This window comes from Carassius gibelio, chromosome A22 (genome assembly GCF_023724105.1).
Source record: "Carassius gibelio isolate Cgi1373 ecotype wild population from Czech Republic chromosome A22, carGib1.2-hapl.c, whole genome shotgun sequence".
Lineage (NCBI taxonomy): Eukaryota > Metazoa > Chordata > Actinopteri > Cypriniformes > Cyprinidae > Carassius > Carassius gibelio.
Window position 1 is genome coordinate 4,013,142 of NC_068392.1, and position 23,879 is coordinate 4,037,020.

At 38.6% G+C, this 23,879-nt stretch overlaps 2 protein-coding genes across 7 annotated transcripts in view; both read right to left on the bottom strand.

The window, feature by feature from the left end:
* LOC127942875 (natural killer cell receptor 2B4) overlaps window positions 1-18,178 on the bottom strand; it is a 71,913-nt gene extending 53,735 nt beyond the window's left edge. For 2 of the 6 annotated variants that reach the window (XM_052538883.1, XM_052538886.1), the window contains exons 1-2: window positions 18,069-18,178; window positions 16,622-16,954 (exon numbers count right to left, since the gene is read on the bottom strand). In XM_052538883.1, the coding sequence (XP_052394843.1) occupies window positions 16,622-16,954; window positions 18,069-18,117 (382 nt within the window). In that variant the 5' untranslated portion in view covers window positions 18,118-18,178. Of the gene's footprint in view, window positions 1-656; window positions 830-16,523; window positions 16,955-18,068 lie in introns of those variants that run through there. The other 4 variants (XR_008149456.1, XM_052538884.1, XM_052538885.1 and 1 more) reach the window with 4 other exon arrangements.
* Window positions 1-23,879, bottom strand: part of LOC127942859 (uncharacterized) — a 226,010-nt gene that overhangs the window by 195,291 nt on the left and 6,840 nt on the right. The gene's annotated exons all lie outside the window — the stretch shown is intronic.

Genomic DNA, 23,879 nt, shown 5'->3' on the forward strand with positions numbered 1-23,879 from the left:
GAATGATCTTCTTACAGACTGAGTTACAAAGATCAGTTATTTCAATAGAAAATAACGTAAGACGCGTTGAATGAACCGTATTACAGTAAACACATATACTCTACATTACATGACCAAGCTCATATACATCAATACATCCACTAATACTGTATTATTTACATTCGACTTTTCAAAAAAGAAGAAAATAAATCGTTGTTTTAATTGTTTAAATATGATTTATGCCCTTTCCAGATTGAAATTCAGATAGGACATAAACTTTATTTGTTGAAGATATACCTTCAGATGGAAACTGTCAACTGATGCTAAGACGTCAGATATCATTTCAGTAAGGAATAATGTACATCCAGCCGGTTGTTCTCGCAGAATAAACCCTGAAAAGGTGATCAGGACCCCGACACGAAGCAGAAAGTAGAAAGTAATGAAAACAATAGTTGAGCCCGGATGAGCCCGTGTTTACAGGTTATTATCTAGCGATAGCATTCCTCAGAGACTGACCAATCAGAATCAAGTATTCCACAGAGCTGTGTAATAATATACAATGAGATCTGAACCTGATTCACTCAGAGTGAGCGCAGGGTAGCTATATCTCACAGTGAAATCCTAGTTTGATTTGTGTTTCTGATACAACTGAAACTATAAAAATGTTTCAAACTCACCAAACAGATGCAAAAAGCACAAACAGCAAAAAACAAAGGAGTGAAACATTTTCTTCAGCAGCTCAGAAACTGAGAAATGTTGAAAAGTCCTGAAGTGAATCTATAATCACGGAGATGAAAACTACTTCTGTGTTAGTACGTGTCTGATGTGGGTTGTACTCCAATTCAGCTTTTCTTTCTTTTTTTTCTCTCTAAACCACAGTCTCTCATGTTTTCACAGAGCTGTGTGTCTTTGCAATAATCAACTGTGAGAAAAAAAGATGTGTAGAAAAACAAACAATGTCCTGGGTGAAAATTTGTACAAAAATTAGAGACATTTCCTTAAACCCAAAAATATAACACGTATAATATGTAATTAAATATACGGGTAAAAGTCTGTGAAAAATCATATTTCTATAGAAATATATATATTAATATTTCATATTAATATATATATTTCTATAGACAGATGAAGCATAGGAGTAAATTAATTTCTACATTTAACAGAAGAAAATATACCTATTGAAGCTAATAATAATACTAATGAACTGAAACACAGTTTTGCAAAGAGAGATTTTCTTCCTCTTGAATGTTGTGTTGCAAATACAGGAAATATTTAGTGGAAGTTACAGAACCATTTATCAAAATGTATTTATATGTTTCTAAACCGTATTTCTCTATTGTGTGTATGGCTGTATGACCTAAGTGATGAACTAAGTCCGCACACACCCGGAGCAGTGGGCAGCCATTTATGCTGCGGCGCCCGGGGAGCAGTTGGGGGTTCAATGCCTTGCTCAAGGTCACCTAAGTCGTGGTATTGAAGGTGGAGAGAGAACTCTACATGCACTGCCCCCACCCACAATTCCTGCTGGCCCGAGACTAGAACTCACAACCCTTCGATTGGGAGTCCGACTCTCTAACCATTAGGCCACAACTTCCCCTAAGTCCACCTCCTGGACTTATGATGAGATTGTTAATATATATTGTGGACTTGATTGCACAGACTGCAATCTGAGACCAGAGACTCGTAAATAACAATGATAACAACCTTTTAGAAACTGTAGCAAAAATTAAGAGGAAATAAGAGGAGAAATGCCTCAAACTACTTAATATCAGATTAATAACACTTCTAGAGCAGTTTTATTCCTTCTCTAATAATCACTTAGTGTTGCGATTTGATACATATTCAAGTTTACACTGTAATATCGAGCACATTACAACATTAAATAAAGGTGCTATATCAAACGTTTTTTTATTGTCACAGTATTTATTTAGTGTGCTGAAGTACAATATTATTTAATTACACCTTTTTAAACACGTGTCACAAAGTGCTTAAAAATAACACCAGCACATTAAAGAAAAGGAGAAACATATATAAAAATGTGCAAACACTATCATTTATGACACATAAAAGCATGAGCAAAGAATATAGTAGCCAGTCACGACTCATCACTGAAGCTGAAGCACTGATAGATAGATAGCTAGCAGAAACAGCATTGAGCTGTGCAGCTTTGACAACATTAGCACCGTTGTGTCCTAATGCCCTCGAGCTTCTTTTCCATGAGATCCCACTCAGAAAGCACACCTCTCAGGCCCTGTGCAATCATCTCTGTCATGTGATTAACTGGAAAATAGGGTCATAAACCTGAGTGTAAGCCTAAAACAGTGAAAAGTTATATCTCAATTCTGATTGGTTGATGTGCTGTTGTTCCAGGAACAAGTTGTACTTGGTGAAATCAGCTCATCTGACCACAGTGTATCTTCTGATAAAAATCTTAAGGAGGTGTTTAAACACACTGCGCTCCACTGTCCCAGACAGCACTGGTACGTCTGAAAGATGTCTGTTAAAGATCACTTCATCTGGAAAACATCTGATGGACGTCTATATGACGTCAGATTTACAGTCATTCTAAATCATAAACATCTTAAAGACATCTTCTAGACGTATATTTGACGTCTGATAGGAAACGTAATATAGACACACTGCAAATGATCAAACAATACAATATGTGAATGCAGACATCAAACAGACGTCTCCATGATGTATGTCTGCTATCAGGGGTAGATACAGATAGTGTCAGTTCTTTCCTTCTCCTTGAATCATTTTCAGACCGTGTAGCATTTGTAAATGTGTGTGTTATCGACATCTGTTTGTGAAGGAACTTGTTGCTGGTCACTTGTCATCTCTTTCTCTTTTTGAGGCAGGCACTGTTCATGTTCGGTTACGTGATTGCACTCCAAGTGTTGAAATAGAGGTATTACCTTTGGCTGTTAAAACTTCTTTTTTCTGCAGTGTTTACTTTTGACTTAATTTGTTTCAGTGTCTACTGAAGCCAAAATGAGTTCATTTATATTCAGTGAATGCATGTGAGACTCCAGCAGCTCCATATACAAGTCAAACTCAAACTGACTGTGGTTGGATTTCTTTAGATCTGGAGAGAAATGGAGGTTCATCTTCTGGTGGACAAACAACTTGTGCAAGCAAATGTATATCTAGACACGTGGTTAATGTGTGTTAGTCTGTGGATAGTGTGCGTGGGAGCGAGTGAGTGAGCAGCATATAGCTGAAAGCACTTCCACTAATTAACTTCCTTGTATTTAATGTGAAATAAACTACTGACTCTATAAATGCTCATTTTTAACAAAAAAGAGGTCCCACTTTATATTAAATGGCCTTAACTACTATGTAATGTAATTACATCAAAAAATAAATACAATGTACTTATTGTGTTCATATTGTATTGAAACTTTTTTTTTGCTGCTATTGAGGTGGGAAATGGGTACGGTTAGGGACAGATTTGGTGGTATGGGTAAGTTTAAGGGTGTGTTAAGGTGTAAGGGATGGGTCAACGTGTAATTATACATGTAATTACAGAAATTAATTACAGATGTAATTATATGCAGATATTTTTCAAATATAAGTACAATGTAAAAACATGTATGTACACAATAAGTGCATTGTACCAAATTAATAATTAAAATGTAACTACATAGTAGTTAAGGCCACTTTATATAAAGTGGGTCCAAAAAAGATTCTGTCAAATTAAGCAAATTAAGTTTCTGTAAAATATAAAAATAGGCCTATCACATGTGTACAGTATGTGCTATAGTAAGAATGATATTCTATGACATACGCATCTGCCTCTCACTCTTTAAATAGATAAACTGTATTAGTTTCTCTAGTTATGCTGGTCTCTGAGCAAGATGGCGCCGGTGGTGGCTTGCCGTCTGCTGCTCCTGTTCTCGCTTGGTCTGTTTGGTCTATTCCTGCTTACACCCTGCCTTGCATTGCTGTCCTATGATCGTCAATCACTATTGGACTTCCGCACTACCGTCCTTGAAGCCTGCAAAGCTGAGCCTGCTTACTTCACCTTCGAGTCCTTTGGATCTCTGCCGCCGGAGATACGAAACTGTACCTGCCGCTGGCATTTGGTTCCCAAGCGAAGGAAACGGAAAAGAAAACGTGGCAAACGAGCAGGTCTCTCAGTCAGATGGAAACTTCACTTAAGGACCAGTTGTGCTTCTAACGCCCCGCCCTCTGTGCTGTCCTCGGCCGGGATGACAGCAAATCGGACCCTTTGCGCTGGTCCATCGCTGTTTTCGCGTTCCCGCTGCCTTCGCTATATCCTCCCGGACTATCCTCTGGATCATCGTCCTGTGCCTTCCTCTATTGGGGTTGGCGGACGACAAACGGGGGTTAACTTTGGAAATCTCTGCGCCGTACGCCGAGTCCCGGCTTCTCGATGCAATTCGATCTCTCCGCAAAAGATGGCTGTGATAAACGCCCGCTCCCTGGCAAATAAGACATTCCTGCTAAACGACTTTTTCCTCACTCATAATCTGGATTTTCTATTTATCACCGAATCATGGACTCAGGTAGGAGACCTCACTCCTTTTTCAGATCTGGTGCCTAGTGACTGTTCGTTTTTTAACTCTCCCCGAGTACAAGGAAGGGGGGGGGGGTGGTCTTGTGACTATTTTAAAAACATCACTTTTCCCTCGCTGTCAGAAAATGACATTAAAAGTTTTCCTCAGCTTTGAAGCACAGATATTTCGTCCATATCTGTTGCCCTCTTAATCCCCTTTCAAAGGAGTTTTTAACGTTGATAGACTCTTTTAATCTCCAACAATGGGTAAATGAGCCCACCCATCAACAGGGGCACATATTGGACCTTGTGCTCTCCTATGGGCTATTGGTCTCAGAGCTCTCTGTATCGGACTATTTGATCTCCGACCACAAACCTATCATTTTTTCTCTCTCACTACAAAATCTAACTCTTCCACGCGAAAGTGCAAAAGTTTCACGCGTTTATTCTTCCCACTTCCATCTGGATTTTAATGCTCTTTTCAATGAACTATCCTCTCAGTGGCTTTTGGACAAATTAGACTCCGACCTAAATGCCGACCAACAGTTCGATCTGTTGAACAATTCCTGGATTTCTGTCCTAAATGAAACTGCGCCTTTAAAAGTTTTTAAACCCAAACATAAGGCTGTGAAGTGGCTAACACCTGAAACCCGTGCACTTAGACAAGCATGTAGAAAAAGGGAAAGAAAATGGAAAAAGGACAAAACGCAGTCTTCTTCTGAGCTGTTTAAATCTGCTCTGCTGGCTTACCAGTCTGCAGCGAAATCCGCTAAAGCGGCCTATTTTTCAAACTTGATCTCATGCAATAGAAAAAGCCAAAAATCTTATTCTCTGTGTTAAATTCTATGTTAAACCCATCTGTAATCTGCATACCAAACCCTTCTGTTGATTTATGTGAATGTTTTCTGAGGTTTTTCTCTGATAAAATCGTAAATCTAAAGTCCCAAGTAGCTACAAACAATTCTGTGTCTATGTTGGATGATATTTTGCAGTCTTCATGTGTTTGGGACACTTTTGAACCAGTCTCATTACAAGTACTTTCTGAAGTCATTAATGCCCTAAAACCCTCACTGTGTCCTTATGACGAGATACATCCTCGTTACCTCAAACTGATCACAGAGTCAGTTTGCCCTACATTACTCATTTTTATAAACAAGTCCTTAGCTACTGGTATGGTTCATACCGCTCTGAAACGGGCAGTTGTCACCCCTCTCCTCAAAAAACCTTCATTGGACACGTCGGTGTTAAATAATTTTCGGCCAATTTCTGTGCTCCCATTTATTTCTAAGGTGTTAGAAAAGCTGGTCTTAACTCAACTTCAGTTATTTCTCAGCACTAACCACATTTCTGAACGCTTTCAGTCTGGCTTTAAACCTCTCCATAGCACTGAATCAGCTTTACTGAGAGTTTTTAATGATATTTTAGTTACCACTGATTCAGGGGACTCCTTAATTTTAGTTCTCCTAGACTTAACAGCTGCCTTCGACACCACTGATCATCAGGTGCTTCTATGGAGACTAAAATCCCTAGTGGGGTTAAATGGTTATGTCCTGGAGTGGTTTAAAATCATACTTAACTGACCACTACTACTCAATAAAAATTGGAAACTACTCCTCCTCTGCTGCGCGTCTCGAATTTGGCCTTCCTCAGGGTTCAATCTTATCCCCTCTGCTTTTCTCCCTCTATATGTTGCCGCTAGGATCGATTATCAGAAAGCATGGAGTTCAATATCATCTCTATGCTGACGATACCCAAATCTACCTACCTATAAAAAGAGACAATCCCCTTTCTGTCACCTCGCTATTTTCCTGCCTTGACGAGATTAAAATCTGGCTGGCAAATAATTTTCTATCAATTAACAATTCAAAGACAGAGGTTATTGTGTTTAACTCCTCAAATGTCTCCAAAATTGATACCTCTATTCTAGATGACCTGGCAGTTCACCAAACAAAGTGTGCTAAAAATCTCGGTGTCTTGTTGGACTGTCAACTCACTCTAGACAAACACATCTCCTCAGTAGTTGCGTCTAGCTTTTTCCAGCTCCGTCAGTTATCAAAAATCAAACACGCATTGCCTGTTAGCTCGCTCGAGACAGTAGTCCACGCCTTTATTGTTTCACGGCTGGACTACTGTAATTGTTTGCATTTCAAAAATACAATTAGATAGGCTTCAAGTAGTCCAAAATGCTGCTGCGAAATTTCTAAAAAATGGCCGTAAATATGACCACTCCACCCCTCTACTCCGAGCACTTCACTGGTTACCGATTCAGTACCGTGTAAATTTTTTAATCATTTTATTCGTCTACAAATGTGTGCACGATCTGACCCCAAGCTATCTATCTGAACTCATCTCCCCATACAACCCCACTCGAGAGCTCCGCTCTGGAAATCAAAAGCTGCTCAAGATCCCCTCATCCAGACTCAAACGCAGAGGTGACAGAGCATTCTCTATCGAAGGCCCGAGATTGTGGAACAACCTTCCAAGCCACATCAGAACTGCTCCTTCACTAGATATCTTTAAATCTCTCTTAAAAACCCACCTGTTCTCCCTTGCCTTTTTGGATTGACAGGGATAGTTTTTAGTACGTTCATTAGTTTCAGGTAGTCGTGTGTAAAAACATAATATTTGTGATAAAGTGCTAGACTTACTGTCTACTAGATTGTAAATTTTCACACTTGGTGTTTTTAATTATTATGTACCATCAAATGCTCAAGGGAAGCTATACACTCTTTTAACTTGCACTGGCATGTAACATGTTCTAGTGTTTTCAATTCTATCTGCTTTATTTTATCACTATATGTCATGCATTTTATTTTGTACAGCACTTTGGTCAGTCGGGTGACTGTGTTAAGTGGTGCTTTATAAATAAACTTGAACTTGAACGAACTTGATTTTCAGCACTAGCAAAACATTGCATAATAATTATTATTATATTCTGTTCTAAATACAATGTTTTTTTTAGCTTTTTTTTTCTGAAGAACTTAACTTATATTGACCTATCAAAATAACAAATGAATAATTTTAAGAACAAATGCAACACCTTACTTACTGCAAGCTGTAAAACTTTAGCCCAGGGATCCTCAAATCTGGACCTCGAGATCTACTTTCCTGCAGAGTTTAGCTCTAACCCTATTCAAACACACCTGAGCAAGCTAATCAATGCCAATTAATGTCTTTGGGATCATTAGAGAATCCCAGACAGGTGAGGTTGATCAGGGTTGGAGCTAAACACTGCAGTGCATTGGACCTCCAGGGCAAGATTTGAGGAAGGGGGCTTTAGCCTATAAAAACTACTGGGATGAAAACAACCCAGTTTGGGTTATTTTGGCAACCCAGCGCTGGGTCAAAAAGAGACAAACCCAACGCTGGGTTATTTTAACCCAACCAGTTGCGTTATTATGTTTAACCCAGCATGATGGGTTGTTTTTTTATGGTTTCAAATTACTACATTGCAGGGTTTCCCAGACATTTAATTATTACTAAAAAACGTTTGTAATGACGGGAGCTGACAGACACTTAAATGAAACTTTAATTACAAAATAAACACAAAACAGCACGGCAGCCACTCATGGACAACTGCCGCGCACAAACCAAACACCAAATAACACCCAGGCCTGGTCCTCTCTCCTCCTCCACTGTGGTAACTCCTCCTTTGTCCTCCTGGATCTCCTCCATGGGAGCAGGTGTCACTCACCCACCAGCCTCACTCCATTCCCACGACTCTCGGCCCCACCCCACTCATCACATATTCATTTACATGTTTTGACTGAACAGTTGTTGCATGTTCATCATGTTAAAATGTTGTTGTTGTTGTTGTTGAATTTGCACTTTTTTAGTAAGTTTTATCTGTTAACTGTTTAAAGGGGGGGGGGGGGGGGGGTGAAATGCTCGTTTTCACTCAATATCCTGTTAATCTTGAGTACCTATAGAGTAGTACTGCATCCTTCATAACTCCAAAAAGTCTTTAGTTTTATTATATTTATAAGAGAAAGATAGTCTGTACCGATTTTTCCCAGAAAAACATGACCGACTGGAGGCGTGACGTGTGGACGGAGCTAAAGAATCACGAGCGCCAGTAGGCTTTTGCGTTGAGAGCGTTTGGATGATTCGAGATGATTCTACTGGTGATTCGAGAACTGTTGACTCGAGAACCCCTGTAGCAGTAGAACCGTTTGTTCAATAGTACTCATAGACTCTATAAAAACATGGATGCAGTGTCCGTGACGTAACCAGTAGGGTCCTGAAAAGCTTTTTTGAAGCTCAAAGTGCGTGGAGCAGGCCATCGCCATCTTTGTGGTTCGTCACTTACAGAAGATGTAAAATTGGGCAAAGAGGAGGGAGCTGATTGCTGAAACCACGCCCACCTACCTCGACGGCGGTGATAGACAGCGGTAATCCACCTGTCACTCAAACGGCCACACCCTAAATAATGCAGAAATTTAAGGCTAATTATAATTTAAACGGATGAGTTATAAAATAAATTTGTGATTTTTTTTTTATCTCATCTGGGAGTGACACACTGCCAAGATGGCGTCGGCTTGCTCCGCTTACTTTGGGCTTGACCATCAGCTGTTTTATTGTGTTTTATTGGCATGACAAATATTTCTACATTTGTGTTTATAATAATCACATTATTTACATTAACAGCCAGATATAGAGAAAAATATACATAGCACATCATACACACATTTCTATCATACACCCCAGTTTTCTGTTATAGATTTCAAACTATCTATCTGTGTGTATTTAATATTTAATGCTGTTTTTATTAATCTGTCATTCAGTCTGATTCTGAATTCAGTTTATTCTTATGATGACACCCCTTTTATTAAAATATAGGCATTTATATGATTCATAGATTTTTCATATTTCCAGTTTTTTTTATTAATAGTTGAGTTTCTGCATATAATATTAAAACAAAATGAAAATACAACATAAGTGAATAAAAAAAAATGAAAGTGTAGTTGACAAATAAATCTAAAATAGGTGGCATTAAAAACATTAAATAAAATTTTAAGAATATGCATCATTTTGGCCACCAGGTGATAGTCTCTAATACACCAAATTTGGGTAATGATCCTTTCCCTATCAAATTTCAGAGGAAAGCATTGCTAAGCAAACGTTAATCTCCCAATCACCAAACAATTAGACCACACATATATTTTCATCTTTCCAATTAAAATTCCAACATATATTTATGAAATCTGTTCTGTTTTCTTCTTTTCACTTCTGGTAGATCTGATGTCATTGACCAGAAGCACAGCAGCCGCTGCAGCAGCCACGCCCACCAGAGCAGTGACGACCAATCGGAACACAGCTTCGACAGTACCACAACAATGGACAGGGACTTCTGAAAAAAAGTAGACTTTGAGGCATCAGGTTCATTCGAATCGAAACTGAAATCAATCAATCAATCAATTAATAAATCTGCAATATCTATTTTTGTCCTTCATAGGAACAAAATAATCCAACCTGTTCATAAAGACATTTATAAGGTAAATGATGGCATATGCTTCATTATTTGAACAGACAAGATGGCAGTGCATGTGCATCATGAGGCTTGGCGTCTGACCAGATTTCAGATAATAGTGTTAATTTAGCTGGTTATTTCCTGCATGTTCGCTCGATTCAGTTTTGTGAACTACAGTTACAGTAAACCTTTTGACATCAACAAAAGTTGTTCGAACATAGTTTTAGATCACCCCCCCCCTCCCCGCAATTACAGAGATTAATGCAGATAAGTAGATAACACGCATCGATATATTAGGGCTGGGATAAACTATTATTTTTTAAACTATTAATCTAGCGATTATTTTTTCGATGCATCGATTAATCTGACGATTAATTTTTTCAGACCGATTCGATTTCGATTATCTCCCCATTAATTGGCTACTTACAATTTATACATGTTGATTTACATATCTGAATGAAAAAAAACCTTCCTCTTGAATTGCTCTTAAAATTACAAAATAAAAGACTGACTAAGATAACATTACTTTGCACTTGTATAGAGATAGCATAAAATAAAACCTTGAAGCCTTGAAAACACATAGCTTTCTGAAAAAAGCTTACTGAACACATAGGGCCTAGTTTACTGAAAAAAAGTTATTTCAGATGAAAACTTGATGTCTAGCATTCAATAAAAATGGTCACAAAAATTCTCTCTCGTACGCGCCCTGTCAGGCGCAGCAGTCATTCTTCTCTACATCACTCACCGATCAAATAAGGCTTTGACAGCCGCCAAAAATAAGCTCAATGCAGAATAACCCCTGGATTGGTTATATAACGTTGGACAGAATGTTGATCCGGCCATCGCGTATATTCAGCGCACATAAGGTAAATGTTTTGCAAACGTTTTTTAGAGAAATAAAAACAGGTAGACGAATTAATGCGCATATTTTGCGTCCACGTATTTTTTGCGTCGACGTCATCGATGACCTCGACGTGTTGTCCCAGCCCTAATATATATATATATATTAGTGGTGGGTCGTTATCGGCGTTAACGTGAGACTTAAAAAAAATATCGCCGTTAATCTATTCTCAAAGTTGGGTTGGGAGCTGGGTCTATACTAAGCAAGCTACGATGACTTTCACCTTGATATTTTATATAACCGACTGAATGAGGCCAGCCTAAAAAGAGGACAGTTGACGGGCCACTGCTGCGTACTGTCACGAAAGCTTATCTTTTTCACATGTTTTTAAGCCATACCGCTTGTCGATTTAAACATTAAAGCATCCAAACAAAAGACGCGGAAAAGCTGAACAGAGTAGCTATTACTCGCGCGCTGTGTTCGGTGCGGAGAGAGAGAGAGAGATCAGCGTATCACTAGTCCCACACAGGGCTGACCAAAGGGCATGTATGCAAGTGCTGGACATAAACAGTGCTGGGGGAACCCAGGGTTCTGAACTGAGGAACTCACCTGAGGGGAATAGCGCACGTATCCAGTCCGTGGAGTGGAATGGCGCAGCAAGCGGATTGACACCGAGCAGGTCCTTACTGGCCTGAAGGGGCGAATACCCAAGAGGACACGGGCTCTACACAGAGATTATAAAATCTTGCAAATATGTTAGGTGTTGCTCAGCCCGCAGACTGCCCTGGCATGAGAGGCATAGCGTCCCTTAACGGGGGTGGAGTGCAGGCATTCGTCTGACTCCAAGTAGCAAAGAGCCAAGGAGCGCGCAGTAAACTTCGTCGCCGGAGAGCGAGGTCAGTAGCAGTGCTCGCCTCCTGCAAAACCCCTGGGTCACCATTGCCCCCATGCAGTTCTTTGAGCAGCTTGGCCTTGTAGACTTAAAGGGTGGCCATTGCATGCAGGGAAGAAGCGGCCTGACCCGCAGCTTTGTAAGCCTTGGCCACAGTGTGGATGAGAACTTACAGGCCTTGGAGGGAAGCTTGGGACCACCACACCATGCGGAGGTGCTCTGAGGACACAGCTGCATCGCAACAGAACACTCCACTGGGGGAATCCCAGCAAACCCCTTTACCGCTCCGCCATCGAGGGCAGTGAAGGCGGAGGAAGCACCAGAACGGTCTCGGGGATTTAAGGGTGTCCTTCCTGGTGCACTTCCAGAAAGAAAGGAACCAGCAGGGGGAACCCCAGAAAAAAACAATCATCCAGCCTTTAGCACTTGGGGCAGGATGGAAGATTCCAGTCAAGCCCAATGCTCTCAGCTGCCCAGGAAAGCATGGCTGTCAGCTCGGGATAAGGAGGCAATGCAGCCGAATCCTCATCTCCCGATGACTCAAGCCCACCTTGTGATGTCGCGATTGACATAAGGTCTTCCTCAATAGCCCCGAATGAGATGACAGGAGCCTGAGAGGGTCCAGAAACTCATCCAGAACTCAACCGGCTGTGGCGTTTGTGAGGGGGGTGTGGCCAGAGGAGGCTGACTCGTCGGGGAAACCCACACGGTAACCCTCAGATCACCCTGGCCACCAGCCAAAGTAGCCCTCTCACGAGAAGAGGAGCTAGAACGAGGTTGTGGCAGAGTGGACTCCAGTCTCGATCTTAACGCAGAGATGATCATGTCCCCGCAATGAGAACATAAGTCATCCACGAATGCAGTGTCAACGTGCTGAAGCCCAGACATCTGACACAGCGATCAGGGCTGGCACGAGGAGAGATATTTCGACCGTACCCAGTAACACACGGGCGAAATTACGTCTTTAAAAAGAATCGCACCGTCACACCAGCACTAGCTGACTCGCTTGTAAACAATCCGGTGAAAGCAGCAAGCGATGTGCGAGTTTCTCGCGCTGCTCCTTATATACCCACTCTGCGGGGCAGAGTTCGCGATGCAAATTCTGCAGACTAAGGTACTCTGTGTACCATTGGCTCATTTTGTAACCACTTGAAGGTGATTGGGCTCTCGGGTGAGATCCCATTCGCCAGTCTCTTTCTGACATAACGTAGAATGTGACCGACTGAAAGGGAACTCCACAGTACACACTGTGAATTACAGCTTTACTTACCCTGCACTTATCTGTATATAAAACACTATATTATCGCACTTCTGGTTAGATGCTAACTGAATTTCATTAGCTCTGTACTTGTACTCTGCATAATGAGAATAAAGTTTAATCTAATCTAATCTAATCTAATCTGATTATATTAGACATTTTAAATGATAAAACTCTATAAAATCATCAAAATTATCCATTGAATAATGCAAGTATCATCGCTGATTTACCTGTGAATGTGTGACAGAGCTGAGTGATGTCCAGATGTTGAGTCTGGTTGCTGATGGGATTGTTGAGCACACAGCTGTAGCTGTTTTTATCCTGATATTCCACCTCCAGAGGTAGAGAGAGACTGATGCTGAGATCAGACACACTGATGCTGGACAATAAACTGTTTCCTTTGTACCAGGAGAGAGTCACATGACCCACATTCACCACTGAACACACCAATGAACAATTCTGCTCTGAGGATGAGGAGGATGAAGAACATTGTGAAGAGTTACTGCTGATGACAGGTACAGGCAGACGAGCTGAAAACATAAGATAAATAAGTATAGTTAAGAAACAAGGATGGCGATGTATGCTCATACCTACAGTGGCCAAATGCTGCTAGTTTAAAGGGGTTATAAGATGCTTTTTTAAAAGCTAATTATTTGGTGTATTTGGTGCAATAGAATATGTCTCCCTCTCACACACACACACGCACGACGCACAAAACTCTCCATATGAATATTCAGTAGCAAACACTCAAACTAATAACAAAGCATACTAGCTGATTCAGAAGCCAGATTGTTGTAGCAAAGTCAGAATGACCTCCTCTCGAAATGGTCCACGAAACGCTCATCCATAAAATGAGTTGCGGTTTTAAGTAATCTTAAACATTCCTAAATTGAGATATTTATCTTCTTTCAGAAGGCCAAATAAAGTGCTTTTGGTTTCTCCTAGATACACACAGCATCGCCCTGGCATGGCTGCTTCAACACTAACTGTGTTACTTTGAACGAGCCGTTAAAGAGGGTTGTGGCAGAGACATAACTTGTATAAAGAATATCTCTTTGGAATTGAGACTTTAGTCTTTACAGTTTACAGATCTTCTTTATGCACCAAGAGCTTGCAACACTCAAAAGAGAAAGGAAAACTGAACCTGCTTCATATGACCCCTTTAATTTCCGTGGTAATGCCTGCATAATAACACCTAAAATGCCACTGCAAATGCTTCATAGAAAGCATATTACATGCAAAAAACTAATAACTAAACATACCTGCCATTAAATACGAGGTCTCTATGTATATTTTTATTAATTTGCAGAGCTTTTTTTTGTTGTTGTTTTTGAGGGTGTAAGAAAAAATATTTTATTTATTACATACAAGTTATATAACATACAATAATCAGTGAAATGTAGGTCTGGCATATTCTTTATAGCCTGTGCAAAAATCAAGAAAAGTAAATGCAAAAAATAAACACACACACACGCACACGCACGCACACACACACACACACACATACACACACACACATATATATACTACAGCACAGATGAGGTGCAGAGATGTAAACAATGTGCAGTGAGGATGAGCAGCATAGCTAGTAGATGTTAGTAACTAACCCTACACTAAAGTCTCTAATGTGCAGTGTGTTTATTGTCCATGTTTAGTAGTCAGTTGATATTTTTGTCATTGAAGACATACGTTTCTTTGTATATGTAAAACGTACTGTATTTGTTTGATAGCTACGTTTTTTATTTGCAGAACAAAATGCATTAGTTTGTGAGTGATGTTTTGTATTTGCAAACCACACTGAGTTTGTTTGTGAATCGTTGGGTGTGAGTAAAACACATTTTGTGTGTGTGTGAGGTTTTGGCATAAATCTCACTCGATACAGTTGGGAATGAGGGAAGACACTCCTTGTGAGCTTCTCCATTTTAGCCATCACACTGCGGAAGCGTCTGCCTGATTGTAGATGAAAGAGTGGATTTCAGGGTGGGTGGAGCCTTTGAGGATCTTCACAGCCTAGATTTACATCTCCTAGTGTGGATGTCTTGCAGAGAGGGGAGATCGGTTCTGGAGATGCATTCAGATAAGTGCATTACTCTTTGCAGGACTTTACGATCCTGGGCTGAGCTGTTTCCATACCTTGATGAAATGCACTATACTTTCTATAGCCCTGATATATAAAGTTTTATCTATATCTATCTATATCTAATAGATAGATGTTGGTGTGGGTGAGAGTGGCATGCAGGAGATGGGACACAGCATCCTCACTAGACCTATTAGGTCAATACTGTGAGTGAGTCAATGCTGTTAGGGGTAGAGGAGCAGATAAACAGTGATTCCGCATGCATCACTGATGCAGTTGTTCTTTTCCTCTGTGCACATCGGCTGACATTAATGTTAGTTTGACATTTTTCTTTTTCTTGCCAATTAAACTCTTTGTGGTTATGTTTTGAGCCCAAACTACCTCAGATAGAAATAAATATATGATCTTTACGATGCACAAGGCTTAATTTCTAGAGAGAAAAAATAATAATAAACTATTTAAATTAATAAAAAAATAAACTATGTGACATTATAATATAAATCTAATACTAAAATGTTCTTAAAAACATCCATGTTATTGCACAAAGCTCCATTAAATGACAAAACCAGCTATCAGACCAACTATAAAATATTTATATATTTTTGTCAGTCGTGAGCATTTACTTAGTTAGTAATTTTATTTATCCCTTTGGGAAATTTTGTTTCAGTGTCTTGTTTCAATATGCAGTTCTCACAAAAGACAATAAACATACTGTAGGACAGTAGGACAATACAAATTTCACAGCAGTTAATCAAGAAGTTTGATATACATATTAACAGCAGTTAATATGTATATATATATATATATATATATATATATATGTATATATATATATATATATATATATATATATATATATATATATATATATACATATATATATAAAAACACACAAGTGGGCCTATCCTAAATTTGTTGAAGGCAAAGACTCAAACTCATCATTATACAGTGGGTGCCCATCGTCAGATATAATTTTCATAACTTTACCAAGACATCTAGTCTGAATTTGTTTTAAACCCAACACAGAGATTCAAAGTAATTTTCTCGCAATACTTGAGGATAATACTTACAATAATATTCCATTAGTTCATTTTAATTAATGCATTTATATACTATATACTTTCAATTTACTTTATAATATTTTTTATTTTTATTTAAAATAATAATTGTAAAAATGTATAATAATAAAAATTATATATATTTTTAATGAAGTGTTTAACAAGAACAAGTGCTTTATCATTGTTAATGTTAACTAATGTTAAAAAAATGAAACCTCACTGTAAAGTGTTAACGAATTTAAGCATTTTGTGAAATTCCTTGAGGTATAGTATTATTTAAGGACAGATGACAAACACACTAAACTTTACATAGTTTATGACGTGATGATCATCAGTTTGTCATTGAATATCACAGTTAGATTTTCATGAACATTATTTGTGTTTATTCTTGTTAGTGTTGTGTTTTTGATCTGGGGCTCACATTACCCTGCTATCAGTGTTAGAAAGACCACCATTAGTGGAGCTTTACTAATATATATGATACTGTAATAGACAGAACAGACAAACCTGTAATTGTGACTCACCGTAGACAGTGACGTTGAATCTGTGTGTGATGACTTTCCCATCGCTGATGATTACTTCATAAAGTCCAGAGTGTGTGTTTGTGATGTTAGTGATGGTCAGAGATCCAGTCTGATGATCCAGCTTCAGTCTGTCTCTGAATCTCCCGTCAGGAACAACAGATGTGTTGAATTTTTCGGCCTCTTTATTAATGTAAGATATAATAGTCCCAGTTTGTCCAAATTTCCATGTTATAAAATAATCTTTCTGGATTTGAGTAAGACCAGAGTCTAGAGTGACTGAATCTCCTTCTGTCACTGACACAGACTTCACTTCTCCTGGATCAGCAAACACACCTGAAGAACACAGACACGTTTCTCATCAATCAAGCTCTAACTCTACGCTGGTAGTTTTAAGATTATTACAAGTTTTGGAGATAATTAAGATCCTCTTAGATGACAAAAGCGATAATTTGAGTGTAGTTGAGCAGATGAATCTGTGTGAGAGGATCTTCAGAAGTGAAATACAGCTTCAGCCGGTCGTGACAGAGCCAGAACCACATCAGCTGATCTGAGTACATTAAACTGATCATCAGCATCTCTGGGGAGGGTTTTAGACCCCCAGATACTTACTATAAAACTTCAGACGTCGTCAGAGCATGGTGACAATAGTGTGAAGCATTGCAAAGATATCTCATCATGATCATCATGATCTTATAGTTTGTGTGAACACAGTGACAAACTCAAGTCAAAGCTGCTATTTCAACACAGCCACAGTTTCAACACGAGATGATTTCTGTTCATCAGAACTCTACAGAATGATCTTCTTTCAGACTGAGTTACAACGATCAGTTATTTCAATAGATAATAACATAAGACGCGTTGAATGAACCGTATTACAGTAAACACATATACTCTACATTACATGACCAAACTCATACACATCAATAAATCCACTTATACTGTATTATCTACATTTGACTTAAAAAAAATATAAAGATAAATCTTTGTTTTACTTGTTTAAATATGATTTATGCCCTTTCCAGATTGAAATTTAGATAGGACATAAACTTTATTTGTTGAAGATATACCTTCAGATGGAAACTGTCAACTGATGCTAAGACGTCAGATATCATTTCAGTAAGGGATAATGTACATCCAGCCGGTTGTTCTCGCAGAATAAACCCTGAAAAGGTGATCAGGACCCCGACACGAAGCAGAAAGTAGAAAGTAATGAAAACAATAGTTGAGCCCGGATGAGCCTGTGTTTACAGGTTGTTATCCAGAGATAACGTTCCTCAGAGACTGACCAATCAGAATCAAGTATTCCACAGAGCCGTGTAATAATATACAATGAGATCTGAACCTGATTCACTCAGAGTGAGAGCAGAGTAGCTATATCTCACAGTGAAATCCTAGTTTGATTTGTGTTTCTGATACATCTGAAACTATAAAAATGTTTCAAACTTACCAACCAGATGCCAAAAGCACAAACAGCAAAAAACAAAGGAGTGAAACATTTTCTTCAGCAGCTCAGAAACTGAGAAATGTTGAAAAGTCCTGAAGTGAATCTATAATCACTACTAACTACTTCTGTGTTAGTACGTGTCTGATGTGGGTTGTACTCCAATTCTGCTTCTTTCTTTCTTTTTCTCTCTCTCTAAACCACAGTCTCTCATGTTTTCACAGAGCTGCGTATAATGTAGAAAAACAAACAATGTCCTGGTGGAAAAATTACTAGCATTTTCTATTCAATTTACAGACATTTCCTTAAACCCAAAAACATAACACAGTGCAATATGTAATTTAATATAGGGGTAAACACCTGTGAAAAATAAATACAGAAATATCCTTCATATTAATATATATATATATATATATATTTATATAGACAGATGAAGCACAGGAGTAAATTAACTTCTACATTTAACAGAAGAAAATACACCTTTTGACGCTTATGATAATACTGATGAACTGAAACACAGTTATGCAAAGAGAGATTTTATTTCTCTTGACTATTGTGTTGCAAATACAGGAAATATTTAGTGGAAGTTACAGAACCATTTATCAAAATGTATTTATATGTTTTTAACTGTGTTTGTCTTGTGTGTGAATGGCTGTTGTATTTGAGCACGAAACACACGAACACACATGAAACACACCTACACACACACACACAGAGGACACGATAAAGACTGGATCTTGAGTAAAGAACATACTTTAATGTAGGTGGGAATACCTCATGGACTACTGATGAGAACGTTAATATATATTGAGGATATGATTTGCACAGACTGCAATCTGATACCAGAGACTCGTAAATAACAATGATAACAACCTTTTAGAAACTGTAGCAAAAATTAAGAGGAAATAAGAGGAGAAATGCCTCAAACTACTTAATATCAGATTAATAACACTTCTAGAGCAGTTTTATTCCTTCTCTAATAATCACTTAGTGTTGCGGTTTGATACATGTTCAAGTTTACACTGTAATATCGAGCACATTACAACATTAAATAAAGGTGCTATATCAAAAGTTTTTTTATTGTCACAGTATTTATTTAGTGTGCTGAAGTACAATATTATTATATTACACCTTTTTAAACACGTGTCACAAAGTGCTTAAAAATAACACCAGCACATTAAAGAAAAGGAGAAATATCTATAAAAACGTGCATACACTATCATTTATGACACATAAAAGCATGAGCAAAGAATATAGTAGCCAGTCACCTCTCATCACTGAAGCTGAAGCACTTCCTGATAGATAGCTAGCTAGCGGAAACACCATTGAGCTGTGCAGCTTTGACAACATTAGCACCGTTGTGTCCTAATGCTCTCGAGCTTCTTTTCCATGAGATCCCACTCAGAAAGCACACCTCTCAGGCCCTGTGCAATCATCTCTGTCATGTGATTAACTGGAAAATACACCGTCTCAAGGCATCTGTTGCACAGCTTCCATTCATCGTCACTGTAGAGCAAGGTATGCTCAAGTCCAGGTTCATCCATTGACCAGAGATCAGATGTGGCTGCTAAGTGCTGAACAGACTCCAGACATGTACATGTTGAATCACGCTCGCCTGACTTTCTGATAATAATCTTAAAGAGGTGTTAAAACACACTGCGCTCCACTGTCCCAGCAAGCAATGGTACGTCTGAAAGATGTCTGTTAAAGATCACTTCATCTGGAAAACATCTGATAGACGTCTATATGACGTCAGATTTACAGTCATTCTAAATCATAAACATCTTAAAGGTGCCATCTGTAATGTTTGGCAAAAAAAATCAAGTCATACTCCACATTCCATAACAGATGGGGGCAGTATGCCTCAATAAAGTGAAATGGTCTACTCTAGAGTAACAAACGAGAAACGGCATAGTCTCTATGCTCCGCCCCTACTTTCACAACAACAGAAAGTAGCCATAGCTGAAGCCTAACTGTGCGTTCACACCGCCGGCGTCTAGAGCGTCAAAAATCGCTCTTGCCGCTCTGCCCACGACGCTGCAGAAAGATTTGTGAGCGCTCAGATGCTCTAACGTAGATCGAATGCTTATTTTGTATTTATAGCGACCGCAAAGCAAACAAGCTTGTTGATCTCGTGCAGACTAACCATAAGGAGTTATAAGTTAACCTCATTAAATATTGTTGTGGACGAAATATTAGGATCCTTTACTTAAAATGAACAATCTCAGACACCTTGGTCCACGTATCACTTTTAATTTATTTAGGCAAACAGGGACACATCATAGATTAATACAAACGCTAAACAGCAATAATCAACCTGTCCTTTATTCTGCTTGGGAACTAATGTGCCAACTCTCAAGCATTCACCGTGAGACACACGCAATTGACTCTTTTCACACGCTTTCACGCCACACATCAATTTTTTCACGCACAGAAAAACCACGAAGCAAAGAGGACATGGAGACCAACAGACTAGACAGAGCAGGTTAGTTACGATACATAGGGCTGTGCAAAAAATCGAATGCGATTTTCATGCCCCTCCCATCAGTAAAGACGCTCCTGTAATTAGAAGTATATCTCCAGCCTGTGCATTCAGATCAGGGTTGCCAGGTTTTCACAACAAATCCTGCCCAGTTGCTTCTTAAAACTAGTCCAAAACTAGCCCAATCACGTTTCCGGGAGGTTCCCCGATAAAAAATTGCTTCCCGGGGTTAAAAAATAAATTTTTGGGAAGGGCTTCCCTGGTAAAATTAGCATTTTAGGGGGTAAATATCACATTATTGGTATTGGGATTGCTCCAAACCGCGGACATGAAAAACAACCGCAGACTTGGCAACACTGGTTCAGGTGGAGCTGCAGTAACTGCACAGAGCCTTAGTCTACCGACAACTAACACAAAATCGCTTTCAAAATCGACAAAGAATCGCCTGCGATTTTAACATCGATGTTGTGTAGATTGTCAGTGAATTACGGCTGTGTAGTAAATGCCAACCAGTGTTGCCAAGTCTGTGGTGGTTGTTTTTCATGTCTGCTGATCACAGCGACCCCAATACAAATAACGTGATATTTAGCCCCTAAAATGCGAATTATACCAAGGCAACCCTGCTAAAAAAACTATATTTTAACCCCGGGAAGCAATGTTTTATCGGAGAATCTTCTGGAAGCGAGATTGGGCTAGTTTTGAGAAGCAACTGGGCAGGATTTGTTGTGAAAACCTGGCAGCCCTGATCTGAACACATGTGCTGGATATATACTCCTAATTACAGGAGCGTCTTTACTGATGAGAGGTGCATGAGTAAAGACATGCACAGCCCTACATAATAAAATGGGTAACGTTAAGTTATAGCAAGCTAATTATCAAAGGCAGCTACGGTTACCATCGCTAACATTAGCACGTTTATCGAACAGCCTTCGATAAATTTCTATGTTATAACTTCGCGAAAACAAATACACAAACATATAAAACAAACTTCTAGAGAAATACTAACAGCATCTAACTTGCAAGTTCGGAGTCAAACCTCATTTCTTTCAGGTCCATCAGTTGTCTCCAGCGATTAAAAGCAGTGCCGATGTTTACTCTGGTAACGTTATTCTTATCGGATGCCAAGGGCTTCAGCTATCCTTCCGCTCTCTTTTCTGAACTGAAAGTAGTGGGCTGTACTTTCCACACGATTGACATCAGGTCCAGGTAGCCCTGCGAGTTATTCGTGTATTGCAGGTTGGCTGGTGGTTATGTTCCCCGCATACCGCCTCTCACGGCCGGAACTGGTATTACAACACCTGTCGGGTCGGGGCTAGTAATGCTAATGCTAATTAAGGTTGATATCTCTGCAGCACTATAACTTGACATTTTTTAATGACATCATCGCCCTTATTTCTTCTCATTCTTTTGATGCGTGTAGGTCATGTTATGGATATTTTTACCTCAGTTTCTGCATATGGCACCTTTAAAGACATCTTCTAAACGTATATTTGACGTCTGATAGGAAACATAATATAGACACACTGCAAATGATCAACCAATACAATATGTGAATGCAGACATCAGACAGACGTCTCCATGATGTATGTCTGCTATCAGGGGTAGATACAGATAGTGCCAGTTCTTTCCATCTCCTTGAATTATTTTCAGACTGTGTAGCATTTGTAAATGTGTGTGTTATCGACATCTGTTTGTGAAGGAACTTGTTGCTGGTCACTTGTCATCTCTTTCTCTTTTTGAGGCATGCACTGTTCATGTTCGGTTACGTGATCACACTCCAAGTGTTGAAATAGAGGTATTACCTCTGGCTGTTAAAACTTCTTTTTTTCTGCAGTGTTTACTTTTGACTTAATTTTGTTTTGTGTCTACTTTATAATTCATTTATATTCAGTGAATGCATGTGAGACTCCAGCAGCTCTATATACAAGTCAAACTCAAACTGACTGTGGTTGGATTTCTTTAGATCTGGAGAGAAATGGAGGTTCATCTTCTGGTGGACAAACATCTTGTGCAAGCAAATCTATATCTAGACACGTGGTTAATGTGTGTTAGTCTGTGGATAGTGTGCGTGGGAGCGAGTGAGTGAGCAGCATATGGCTGAAAGCACTTCCACAATTTAACTTCCTTGTATTTAATGTGAAATAAACATGAACTCTTTAAAATAAATGCTCATGCTTAACAAAACAAAAAAAAGAAAAAAAAGAAGAAGAAGGAAAGAAAAAAAAGGATTCTGTCAAATTAAGCAGTTTCTGTAAAATATAAAAATAGGCCTATCACATGTGTACAGTATGTGCTATAGTAAGAATGATATTCTATGACATATGCATCTGCCTCTCACTCTTTAAATAGATAAACTGTATTAGTTTCTGTAGTTATTTTCAGCACCAGCAAAACATTGCATGAGTTCATTAGAATTATTCTATTCTGTTCTAATTCTGTTTTCTGAAGAACTTGTTTATCTGTCAACATCAAGGAATTTTTTTTTTCCATTATTTTAAGAACAAATGCAACAACTGAATAACTGTAAGCTGTACAACTTTATGGTATATATATAATATTTCATTTGCATAATAGTTATTTTCATATATTTAACACTACCTCAATTTATTCAGAACCAGATATTGTCATGCAGCATATCACTCAAACCGGCTTTCGTCAGAAAGTTTAAAACATAAGCCTATAAAAATAAAGAAATTTCCAAAACCCCATGACTCTATTAAAATGGTCATAAATGGAAACGGGTTTTTTTTTTTTTTTTTTTTTTTTGGTCTGCAAAAATAAAAATAAAATAAAAATAAATACGTCATCCTTGCTAACAATGACATATAAACATGTTAAACCATGACTGCTTTATATAACACCAAGGGTTAAATTGTTAGACTAGCGCTCTCTAGTGTTCACAACAAGAGTTCACTCTACAATAATAGGATGCGTTTATTTAACTCTCTCTTTACTCATAACCTGCTAAAGACTTTCTTCATCACTGACAGAAAACTGAATAAAATGATATATTTTGGTTCAGATGACAGCAGGCTTCATCAAGCCCTCTTGTTATTCTTTACATTAAATAAAGCAATTAAATAACTCAAAACTATTTGGCTACTGCAAAGTGTAATTTAAACATATGACACTACCACTGATATGAGTAGTTAAAGGTTAAAACATCTAGTTTTTCCCCATGCCATCTCCTGCTTTAACACATAACACAATCATTTCCTGTTTTCTGTTATTCATTTCCATAATTCATTCTACATCCTTATTTTTTATCTCTTCCTCAATTATAATGCAAATACCATACCCATTACTCATTTAATCTGTACCAGTTGGTGAATGAA